The sequence below is a fragment of the Ascaphus truei genome, chromosome 6 (genome assembly GCF_040206685.1).
Source record: "Ascaphus truei isolate aAscTru1 chromosome 6, aAscTru1.hap1, whole genome shotgun sequence".
In the NCBI taxonomy this organism is placed as follows: Eukaryota; Metazoa; Chordata; class Amphibia; order Anura; family Ascaphidae; genus Ascaphus; species Ascaphus truei.
This window is the reverse complement of record NC_134488.1, coordinates 129,508,572-129,520,699: the sequence shown is the minus strand read 5'-3', so window position 1 is coordinate 129,520,699 and position 12,128 is coordinate 129,508,572. Positions and strand designations below refer to the sequence as shown.

Below are 12,128 nucleotides of genomic sequence, written 5' to 3'. Positions count from 1 at the left end.
GCTTTATCACATGTAGTCTCTAAGAGCTCCAACTGCACGTTTTCTTGATTGTCGTGGTTACCGGGGAAGGTACCGCCGATAGTGTCTCCTCCTGGGGAAACAAAATGGCCGCCATGGCTTCATATCAGCCTGTGTGACATGGGATTTAAATACCAGGAAGTAAACAGCGGCTGACTTTTCTCTGTACGTATCTCGGTAACCAGGTGGTTCAGCCCCCGGGGACCCCCTGCTTCCTATGTAATAAAAAAGGGGAGCTAAGCATGGAGTAACCCTGGGGAGTAACCGTGGCTTCTCAAAGAGTTCCTATCATATTTATTAGATCCATTAAAGAGTTCCAGCTTCAGTGTGTTTGAGAGATGACATTGGAATGTGAGAGATTTCGTCTGCCAGGATCGGCCATATTAAATGTACGGGACAGAACCTTGTAATAATTCCGCAGCGAGTGGCACCCAAGCCCAGGCAGTTTCCCGCTGTTACGTTCAGGAGCAGAGAGGTGAGTGAGTGTCTGATCACAGCTGTCAAACTCAGGGATATTTGTTTGGTGCATTTTGACTTGCAGTCAGAGCTGATACATCTAATTGTCAGGTTATAGTAGGGGTCACCAACAGGCCAGGTTTTAAGGATATCCCTACTTCAGCACAGGTGGCTCAATCAGTGGCACAGTCTTTGACTGTGCTGAAGATTAAGTCAAAGACTGAGCCACTGATTGAGCCACCTGTGCTGAAGCAGGGATATCCATAAAACCTGGCCTGTTGGTGGCCCATGAGCACTACATTTGAGACGCCTGGGCTATAGTCTGAGTGATATAAATTTAGACCAGAGTTTTGTCTTAGGAAAGAGGTTAGTGTCTAAGAGTCATCATATGAACTGCTTTAACCACATTGGGAGCCAATAAAGGCAGCAACAAGCATTTAAACTGTACGTTTATACAATGATTTCCTTTGCCTTGATTCACCAGAGCAATGAAGACGAATATAAAGGCACAGATTTACAGAGCATGCTAAGCTGTAGCACGCGTGTACTCCCATTCACACGGTATTCACATGGATGGGAGTATTGGCGTGCTAAAGCTTACCACCCTTTCTTGGATCTGGGTGATAGTTACATAGGAAACCCCAGGAGATGCAGCTGAGCTATCTTTAGGAATATGAAACACTTGTGTTCATGCAATCACACCATACAGAAAGCACGACGGCATAATGCATATTTACCACGAGTCAAACCTAGTGGACAAGGAGCTGCAAACCCATGTTTCTCGCTCTGAGCAGATCACTCCCATCTTCCGCACTGTGCCCTGGTGTCCGGTGATCTTCCGGGTTTGGGTCAAGTTGGCCATAATGACCTCTAAAACCTGGCAAGGTCAAGGACCTGCCTATCTGCAGCCTCGTTTGAAGCCGTGGAGGGATCGTGGCTATGGTCTCAGGTCCTCAGGGGGATCCCGCCTCTCTGTGCTCAGGATACTGCACCTCACGCTGGGTGGGCCTTCTTGTGTGCAGCTTCAGAGATCTGGAACTCGCTAACCCCGGAGCTTAGGTGTAGATCTACTTTACCGCCGTTTCAGGCTCGGTGTGAGTCTTACCTCTTACTTCTGGCTATTCCTGTCTACCAAAACAATTGTTTATCAGTTTCATGTGTTTAAATGTAAAGTATTGCGATGCCCCCATAAGTGGAGGCGTGTTTCTATGCAAAAAATGAATCATGATGATGAATGGAGACTGGGAATAATGACAAATATTCTGCATGTTGCTACAATTCTCTCCAAAAGGGACACAAACTCATTCCGTCTATGAAAGTACAGTGTTTTATTATAACTGATTCATCCTGACAATATATCTCAACTTGGTGGGAAAAAAATGGCTTGCTGAAATGTGATGAAACCAAGGCATTTATATTATAAGCCGTGTGCTGCATCCTGGCCAGCCGTGCATTTCTGTCTTTGCAATTCATGGGTGGCTCTTCTGTCAGCAAAGAGAATACACACAAAATGCTTTATTTTCACCTTCTCGCTGCAAAGTTGATGATTGATTCAAGTTTGCTTCCGATTCATACTTTTATTCAGCAAAGATAAAATAATCGACATCCTAGAATTGTCTCAACATCTTAAGAACCGTGTGAAATATGACATATGCCCAAATGTACCAAACAGTCATTGTTTATATACAGTAATCACATGACTAAACGCAAGTTTTTTTTTTGCCACTTACTCACTTGTCAATAGAAAGGACAAAGTGGATGGGAGAAGGTCACCACTGGCTAATATATCAGCGTTTGGGGTTTATTATGTTCCTGAATACAAATCTCATCCATGTTATTCATTTGAACACCTTCATTCGAGAGGAGCAGAAAGGCGGTGAATGGATGTCGAGTCCTTAATCTCACAGAGGATGACTCCAGAGTTCAAAGCCATCAGAGAAATGCTCAATCACATCCTGTATCTGCTATGTTTAAAGGGCACAAAACAGCAGTCACCTGTAGATGAATTTACCCGGTTTCATCGGGTGTGATTTGATTCCAGTCACTGAGCTCCGTCTTTAATCTTATTGTATGTATAGATGACAAAGTCATTAACCAAAATATATAAGTTTAAGTAAGGGATTCTCAACTTCAGTCCTCAAGACCCAGGATATCAAGTCAGGTTTTTTTTTAAGGATGTCCCTGCTTCAGCACAGGTGGCTCAATCAGTGGCTCAGTCGAAGACTTTGCCACCTGTGCTGAAGCAGGGACATCCTTAAAACCTGACTTGTTGGGGGATCTTGAGGACTGGAGTTGAGAACCTCTGGTTTAAGTCCTAATATACATTAAGAAGTGGATACTAACATCTCCTTTCGTAGCCTGATCGGCCTGGGTGCCCGAGGCGAGGTGGTAGAGCAGCCTACATTGGAGAGTTGTGCAATCCTTCACCATTACCCATCCTGTCATAACACCAACTCTGCATTCTTCTACCAGTTCCTTTACCCCCCTTTTGTCCAAAAGGTGCCAAGATTAGTTTACAAATGCTATACATATACAAGGCTGTGTATACTTCTTACACATGCTCAGAGCTCACCGAGTCTATCGGGTCTCACAACTCTGGCAAGTTTCATCACCCGATAAATTGTTTTTAAGACAGAAATATATTTTAAACAACCTCCACGAATCTAAATTGAATATAGGTTGAACTTGATGGATATACTTTATGTCTGTGTTCATCCTCGTCCACTATGTAACTATGAATGTGTGATACTCACGGATTGCCAACAGCAAGATAAATGTAACTCAAAGAGCCAATGTTCTTGTCACTGATTTTCCGCCATGGATTTTATGCTGATACCTTGGAGGACAATCTGTAAATATTGATAATACAGACGTGTTCTCCTGCTGTAGTGGTAACACGTGGTATATCTTAATGTCGCTCAGTCAGTGGGCCCAAAAGATGGCAGACTCTATCTCTTTGTGCATATTTCCCAAATGGTTTTCTCTAGAGGTGACAGAGTTTGTACACACGGCGACACGCTGAATTAGAGATGCAAGGAATTGTATATGTAGCCCCTGCTATAAATGTGTGTATACTGTGAACAATGCAGGGCTGATCTGCTCCACCTATCACATGGTGCGATGGGGGAGAGGGAGACGCTGTCCCTGGTCTGCACGGCAACATATGGCAGGAGGTATGGGATTGGACGGCAGGAAGAACGGGTGGGATGTTGGAGCAGCCGTTCAGTTTGAAAGACACAGAGAAAGTCCAACTGCCAGTCTGAGAAGGGGACAGAGAGAGACAGCCCAGGTGTCAAGAGAGACAGCCTGCCATTCGTAGGGGTGAAAGAGGGTGATTGTATGAGACTGCTAGCCAAGGACAGAGAAAATGAGAGACAGAAGCACACCCTTTACACACATAGCAAGAGATGAGAAGAGAGCAGAGCAAGAGAGACTTAGATACTTGCCAGCCTCTGAAAGCGCAGTGGGATAACAGACATCCGACAGGCCTTTTTTCCACAAGACACTGAGACTAGTATAAGGGACAATAGCACACTGTCCTAAATGTGTTGTTTATGTACATGTATATATATTATTGTGTAATTACAGCAGTTTTTTTTTTATCTTTATGAGTAACGGCCGCCAGCTTAAGGTTGCCCAGGGGTCATAAAACACCAGTTTATATATACACAAGTCTTGTCTGGTTTTAATTCAAGGGGTCCAATGATGGTGTACTAAGGGAGGATGGACCGAGGCCCTGCCATAGCACATATAGACTGTAAATAGAGGAGTTACATATTCATGGGCCTTTTCCCTGAGATTTTTTGTACACGAGTTGATAGACTGTATCCCTGAACTCATTCCCAAAATGAAACTGACTGCATGTCTATGGATATTACTTGAGGTGTCACACCTTGGAAGTTACAAGTTCTGGATCCCCACTTAATCTGTTCAGATATATCAATGTCTGTTCCTTAAAATCAGTCTGGTCCATATGCTATTGGACAGTACCACTGTATACTGTTATACAGATACAGGTTATCAACTTTCCATGCCCATGTAAACATAATTTACAATATCCTTAATCTCCAACAGACATAACACTTTGAAACAGCAGAAGACTACAGTATATATGCACACCTTACCAGTTCTTTATAGCCAAAAGTGGCTGCTGAGTATAGCGCTGGGTGCTAACATGTACAGCTACTTCTGCTGAACCTGTCTTCAATCATATATTCATTTTATTCAAGAGTGTCAACGTTTTGAGATTGTATTCACACTTCAAATCCTGATGAAGATAATGCAGAAACGTGGACAGGCTCTTGGCTAAAACAAATATCTTATTGAAGACTGGTTGAGCGACAGACTCAGGCTTCCAGCAGCAGAAGACCGCATCACAACTGCACTGTACTTTCACAACCAATAAACAACCCATCTACATGTTAGAACTTAGAGCTATTTATGTGGCTGTCAGCTGCCTGGAGGTGATCCAGTTTTATGTTCTGCTTGCCCAAAATTTTAGGCAGAGCTGGATGAGAATCCCAGAACCTCAGCTTGATCAAGCAGCACTTACAGGAGTGCTGAACGGCGGTAGAAGAGAAGTAGAAGATGATGGGATCCAAGCTGGCATTGAAGGTGCTGAGGAGCAAAGCTTGGTCCCTCCAGGGTAAATTCATCTTCTGCACATAACCTACCAAATGAGAAGCATTGTATGGGGCAAAGCAGATGGCAAAAACAGTCAGGGTGGCGAGGACCAGCCCAATGGCCCGTTGCTTCTTCTCTCGGTGAATGTGGGGTGAAGATACTAGGATTCTGATAAAGCTGCAATAGCAAAAGCAGGTGATTATGAATGGGAAGCAGAAGAGGACGAGTCCCAGTTCTAGGCGGAAGGGCAGAAGAACCTCCATCTGCTTCTGGCTGAAATTGTCATAACATACAAACTTATTGCTGGCATTAGCACCATGATGATACTCAGTAATGTAGACAATGCTGCAGTGAGCAAAAGAACAGACCCATAGGAAGCCACTGACAGCGGCAGCATAGCTGGGCTTGCGATACAGTTTGTACTTGAGGGGGAAGGCCACTCCAAGGTACCTCTCTACGCTGACAGCAGTGAGGAACAAGGTGCTGGAGTAGATGGTGCTGAAATAGAAAAGTCCGCTGAGTGGGCAGAGGAAGGAGGGCATTTTCCACTGGCCCTGTACGATTTCGGCTACCTTGAAAGGGAGGAAAGTCAGAAAGGATAAGTCAGAGATCGTCAGGTTCAGGAGGAGAATGGCATTGGGTGTGGCTTTGGTACGGAGCTTGCGAATCAGGGCATGGAGTGCCAGGAGGTTGCTTGGGAATCCAGTGAGAATTGTGATGATATAAATGGCCAAGTACACATCTTTCTGTTCTTGTTTTGGAGCCATGATGAATTCATTTCCTCTAGGAAGAAGAGAGAGAGAGATGGGTAAAAATACAAATCATTACGAATAATAAACAATATGGTTACCAGCACCCAAAAAAGAAAAAAACCCCATAAAAGAACATAATCTGCAATGAATATGGAATGAATATTTAATGTGACAGCGTATAATAATATACAGAATGAAAGATGTGGGAGTAAGCCGAACTCAGAGTGCTAAATGGCACCTCAGGGAAAAGGGTATATAATGAATGATGTAGGTAGGGGGGGGGGGGGAAGGTGAGGGAGGGGGGAAAGGGGGAGGGGGGAAAGAGGGAGGGGGGGTAAACAGACAAGCTAAGGAGGATAAAACGAAAGGTAAGTAGAGGGGTGCAATATTTCGGGGATAAACCCCTTCTTCTTGCCCGTTCCTTATGGTCTAAAGGACCACAGGTACTTCCCAAGGGGGTGGTATATACTTTGACTGTTTTCTTGTGTTTGGTAGCCTTCACATTGAGAAAGGCAGTATTTGACTGCCGAAACATTGGACTTTATGGCATATTAAACCTCCTTTTGAGTGAGACCGTGTGCCTGCTTCTTCTTTTTTTTAACTGCATATCAAGCCTTCAGTTTCAGTCCGTGCCCCACAAGCCTTTTACACAAGATGAACGCTGCAATTAATACAAGTAGCCAGCAGTGCCTCACTCACTAACTAGACAAATTACTGAACACCACAATGAATGTGGGGGGATTAGAGGAGGGTCCCTGTGCAGTGCAGGCTTTCCAGCCCTCGGTAAAACTGCCCTGAACATCTAATGTGACGTTTCCTCCAGTCTCCTCTTATCCCTGTAAAATGAGACCCTCGCTGTTTCCCGCCCTTTCAGATAATAGTTACTGTGATTTCACGCTTACTGGCCGTGTTCCTCGAACTCGTGTTACAATTTCATGCTGAATCTTGGTGAAACAGGATCCTGGTCTCTATTCAATATGCTGCAAAGTCACTTCTCCGTGCCGGTGAAGATCTGAGTTCCACTATTGTAAATGGAGTTCATTGCTTCCCTGACATGGGGAAGCCGCCTCACAGCATGTTGTGTAGGGGGACTCTGTGTGGGGTTGGTAGCCGACTACCAGCTTCACCATGTGGAACATACAGACACAGCCAATGTTATTGCGCACGCTGCCGCACTCTCCTGGGGGAAATCGCCGTTAAGCCCTGCCCCGTTCCCACGCGCCGCTGATATAAAACAATGGCGGAATGGCGTTAGCTACATTTGTAGCTCAGAATTAAACACTGAGCAGAAGTTTCTTCGTTAAAGGACCAATCCCCTTAAAGCCGCAATCCAAGCGGCCACATTTTTTAATTGTTTACATTTTATTTTAACAGGCTCGAAGCAGGGGGTCTCCGGAGCGCACCTCCATTCGTTTCAGCTCCGGGGACCCCCTAATTCCAGAGATACTGACCTCCGCAGGGGGTGCCGGCAGCCACTGCTGCTGGGTAGTAATGTTCACATTTTGGCCACTTTTCAAGCTACCACGCCTTGCGGGCCAATAGGAAGCCATGACATCATCCGGTGCGGCTTCCTATTGGACCACGTGACGTGGGCGCAGTGATAAACAGAGATACCGGCGCCCCCTACTGGATGTAAGTGTCTCTGGAAGCAGGGGGTTCCCGGAGCTGAAATGAATGGGGGTTCAGCTCTGGAGACCCCTCTGCTACAATCCTATGTAGTATTAAAAAATTAAATGTAATTACCCGGTCGGATTGCTTCTTTATTACCAAAGTGAACTAACTGGCGCCTTCATTTACCCGAGTCTGGAAACAAAGTATTTATCATTGGGAAGTGATAGGACGTGGGGATTTCCTCTGAGGTCACTGTGTGCAGCAAGCGATTGCAGAGCTGAAGCCCCACCTATCCCACTCTCCTTATCTTGGCTCCAGTCACTGCACCCGTTTCTGCAGCGACCAGTGGACGTCTGATTGCTCGCGACAGGGGGGTGGGTGGGGCAGGGCTGGTTTGCCCTCATTGGCTGAACCGCCGCCGTGACGCAGCCATCGCTCGGCCGCCGCGCCAAAAGACCAAATTCTTGTCTTTTGAAAATGTGGTCGCGCCATGGCGCTTTGAGCACGCGCAAGACTGCGGCCGGGCCCCACAGAGGGCCAGCTTTGTTCGCGGAGCGCACGCCGTCGCGATCACTGGGGACGGGGCTTTACAGGGACACACGTAATAATGACACGTGGGTGATCTGACTAGGCTTGTTTATTCAGCCACAAAAACGTGGAACGCAAAACAGCAGAGCTTTAACTTCAGCGCAGATAAAGCAGCGGAAAGATGAGCCCTGAGCAGGGCTTTGCCCATTTCCCAGAACGGGCGGTTCATGTCCAGGATAGGAACACAGAGCAAGGATCAGTGTCCCAATGTAACAGACCTTCTGGCAAGCTGCTCTCCAGCGTTTCAGGACATGCTTGTCTGATTCAGACAGGAACCCCCAACAAGTGGGAAGTCTGGGCTCTTAAAGCCCCTTAATGAGGCAGCTGGGACCTGGTTAATTAACCCAGCCTTTTCTCAAGCTGGGATTAACCCGGTCACTGCTGGACACCAGAGCCATACATAAGTCTCCCAGGGATAGTGAATTCACCCTGCCCCAGTCAGTAAAGGAAACACCAGATTGAGAAACATTTTCCTCTTCAGAGGCCCCGAAGAAATGTAACTCGCAAAATGAAAGCAGCCAACCCTTTGCAATTAACATGATAGCATCGTTAAAGGTAGCTAATTAATTACCTGTTTAGTTCTTAACAAAAGAATATTATATATACTTTTATATATACTTTATTTTAAGGGAATTCCTGGAAAAAGGAATTAGGAAGCTAAAACGTGACACTATTTGGTGTTTGTATTAAGATGGGCATTGGGTTGCTTGACATGCACTGATATTTTCTTGTGTCAGTTTGTGCTGGTGCCACGATATATAAAACCTGCTCTTTAGTCCCAGATCCAGAGACGTTCGTTACTGACTTAACAAGGCGCTAACCTAAGTTAACGCCTATCTTCAAAGTTCAGTAACGCACCGTTAACGGCTGTTTTCAGTCGGTAAGGGGATTGCGTTACTATAATAGTTATTAGTGCTAATGATATAAAAGGGTATACCGCTATCATTAAAATCAACACAGGGATCGAACGTGACGTTAGATCGGTCATACGTAAAGGTGGCGTTACTCACATCCAGACCCTGAAATATGGGTGAGAGAGAGAGGGGAGAGAGAGAGGAGAGAGAGGGGGGGATGGAGGGGGTGGAGAGGGAGGGATGGGGGGAGGGGAGAGAGGGGGGGATGTGGGAGAGGGTGAGAGAGAGGGGAGAGGGGCAAGGGGAGTGGGGGAGAGAGGGGAGGGGGGAAGGGTGAGAGGGCGGCGGCTGTGAGTCAGGCGGAGGGTGAGAGAGAGGGGAGAGGGGCAAGGGGAGTGGGGGAGAGAGGGGAGAGGGGAAGGGTGAGAGGGCGGCGGCTGTGAGTCAGGCGGAGGGTGAGAGAGAGGGGTTTGAAACGTGCCATTTCAAGCTATTTTTAGTTGAAAAAAATTAAATAAATAATATAAAACGGATCTCCCGCAGACAAAAAGGATCCCGCTACCTTTACCTGTAAGGATCTCAGGGGGCCCCCTAGCTTCACACAGAGGGGGAGGGGAGAGGGTGGGGGGGGGGGGGGGTTGATTGAGGAGAGTTGCTGCCTCCACCTGGAAGATTTCAGTAGAAACAAAGAAGCAGGAAATCTGCAGCGGTTACTGTACAGATGCATCCTATTACAATACTGTGCCTGGCACATCAATCATATAACTGCCCCATAACCACACCTCACATGTAGGGTTGCCAGGTGGCTTGTCCAAAAATACTGGACACAAAGGCGAAAGGTGCGACACGCACGAGAATCGTTGGTGGGGAAGAATGTTATTTATAAATGACCAATTTACCAATTTGCACCAATTTATATTCTATTTCGTAAAAAAAACCTGGGAAAGGGTCTTGGGAGGGAGCGGCCTTCCGAGGATTTTTTTAGGAAATAGAATATGAAATAGTGCAAATTGGTGCAAATTGGTGGAAATTGGTGCACGCTTGGAGTGAAATTTAGAACAAATGACGTAATGATCAGATCATTTATAAATAACTGACCTGCAGTCACACTGTACATGGCGAGCAATACTGATCTTACTGCTCCTCCCACACATTCCTAGAATGTTGCACACCCTCCACATGCTCTCTTACCCTCCTCGTCCTCTTTAAATTGTATATTGAATCATGCCATTGGATAAGTAACCTGCTCTGGCTTCTTGGGGATGATCTGTAAGTAAGGGTGCTGCAGAGATTGCAATGCTGCTCTGATAAATTTACAATGTTGGTTATTTTTAATAGGTCTTGAAAATGGGAAGACTGTTAGTATGGTAAAAGAAAAGTGAGGGTGATTGAGCAATTGAACAAAGATGTCAACACACACACACTCACACACACACTCACACTCACACACACACTCACACACTCACACTCACACACACACATACATCTCTGCTGCATGCTTTTCCTCCGATTTTTGGCCCCACCCGCAGGCTCCTGCTACCTCCTCCTGATTGGCTTTTGCGCTGTAATTCAGCCAATGAGGATGGAGGAGGCTGCCCAGCCCCCTAGCAGCAGCAGCCCTGCTCTCTCCCTTCCCACGATTACTAAGTCCGGAGACATAATACCGCACACATACATGCCCCCCTCCCCCCCCGTATCATTAACCTATCATAATGCGCGTTTGGGTTTATTTGCTTACCCAGTGTCATAAAACCTACAGGAACGAATGTGAGACACATGGGATCATTCTTAGGTGGTTTGTGTATTTCTGGACTTGTAGGTCAACCCAGGGGAGCGCAAACTTTTACTGCTGCGCCCCACCGTCTTGGCTGCTCCGAGCTCGTGCCCCCCCCTCCTACCTTGCCGGTGCATCAAATGATGCTCCGTGGTCATGTGACATCAGGTCATGTGACCCGCTGTGTCATTTGATGCCTGTAACATCACGCAACGACCCCACAGCGTCTATTTGATGCCTGTGACAACACATCACGACCTCGCGGCATCTATTTGACGCCGCGTTGCCATGGAGATGCATCACAGTACGTTTTCTTGTTGCAGAGGCCTCATGCGATCCCCAGAATGTAATTTAAATGCCTGGGGGGAGAGCGCGGGACCTCTGCAACTGCCCGTGCACCCGCAGACAAATCTCCCGCCCCCCAGTTTGCGCACCGCTGGGTTAACCTTCCATTTTCAAATACTTTGGGCTAGGTCAGGGGTGGGGCAACTCCAGTCCTCAAGGGCCACCAACAGGTCAGGTTTTCAGGATATCCCTGCTTCAGCACAGGTGGCTCAATCAGTGGCTCAGTCTTGGACTGAGCCACTGATTGAGCCACCAGTGCTGAAGTTGGGATATCCTTAAAACCTGATTTGTTGGGGAATCTCGAGGATTGGAGTTGAGTCCCCCTGAGCTAGGCCCACTAAGCTCCAGTAAACCAGGGCTCATAATGTTGTGTTACCTAGAACTGGAACGGATATTCTGTCCCAGGACTTAGCACGATAGGTATATGCAAAACAACGGCCGTACTGCATCTCATTAGCAGAGGCTTAGCGTCATGTTATTGTAGCATAACATTGCGTTACCTAGAACTGGAACGGACATTCTGTCCCGGGACTTAGCACGATAGGTACATGCATAACAACGGCCGTACTGCATCTCATTATCAGAGGCTTAGAGTCATGTTATTGTAGCATAACATTGCGTTACCTAGAACTGGAACGGACATTCTGTCCCAGGACTTAGCACGATAGGTATATGCAAAACAACGGCCGTACTGTATCTCATTAGCAGAGGCTTAGCGTCATGTTATTGTAGCATAACATTGCGTTACCTAGAACTGGAACGGACATTCTGTCCCGGGACTTAGCACGATAGGTACATGCATAACAACGGCCGTACTGCATCTCATTAGCAGAGGCTTAGAGTCATGTTATTGTAGCATAACATTGCGTTACCTAGAACTGGAACGGACATTCTGTCCCAGGACTTAGCACGATAGGTATATGCAAAACAACGGCCGTACTGCATCTCATTAGCAGAGGCTTAGCGTCATGTTATTGTAGCATAACATTGCGTTACCTAGAACTGGAACGGACATTCTGTCCCGGGACTTAGCACGATAGGTTCATGCATAACAACGGCTGTACTGCATCTCATTAGCAGAGGCTTAGAGTCATGTTATTGTAGCAT

The 12,128-nt window shown here is 46.6% G+C and overlaps 1 protein-coding gene across 1 annotated transcript in view; it reads right to left on the bottom strand.

The window, feature by feature from the left end:
- Positions 1-2,652: 2,652 nt before the first annotated feature.
- The window catches only part of LOC142497898 (free fatty acid receptor 2-like), a 72,260-nt gene continuing 62,784 nt past the window's right edge, over positions 2,653-12,128 (bottom strand). The window contains exon 2 of the mRNA XM_075606309.1: positions 2,653-5,880. Coding sequence (XP_075462424.1) covers positions 4,896-5,864 — 969 coding nt within the window. The 5' untranslated portion in view covers positions 5,865-5,880 and the 3' untranslated portion in view covers positions 2,653-4,895. The remainder of the gene's footprint in view (positions 5,881-12,128) is intronic.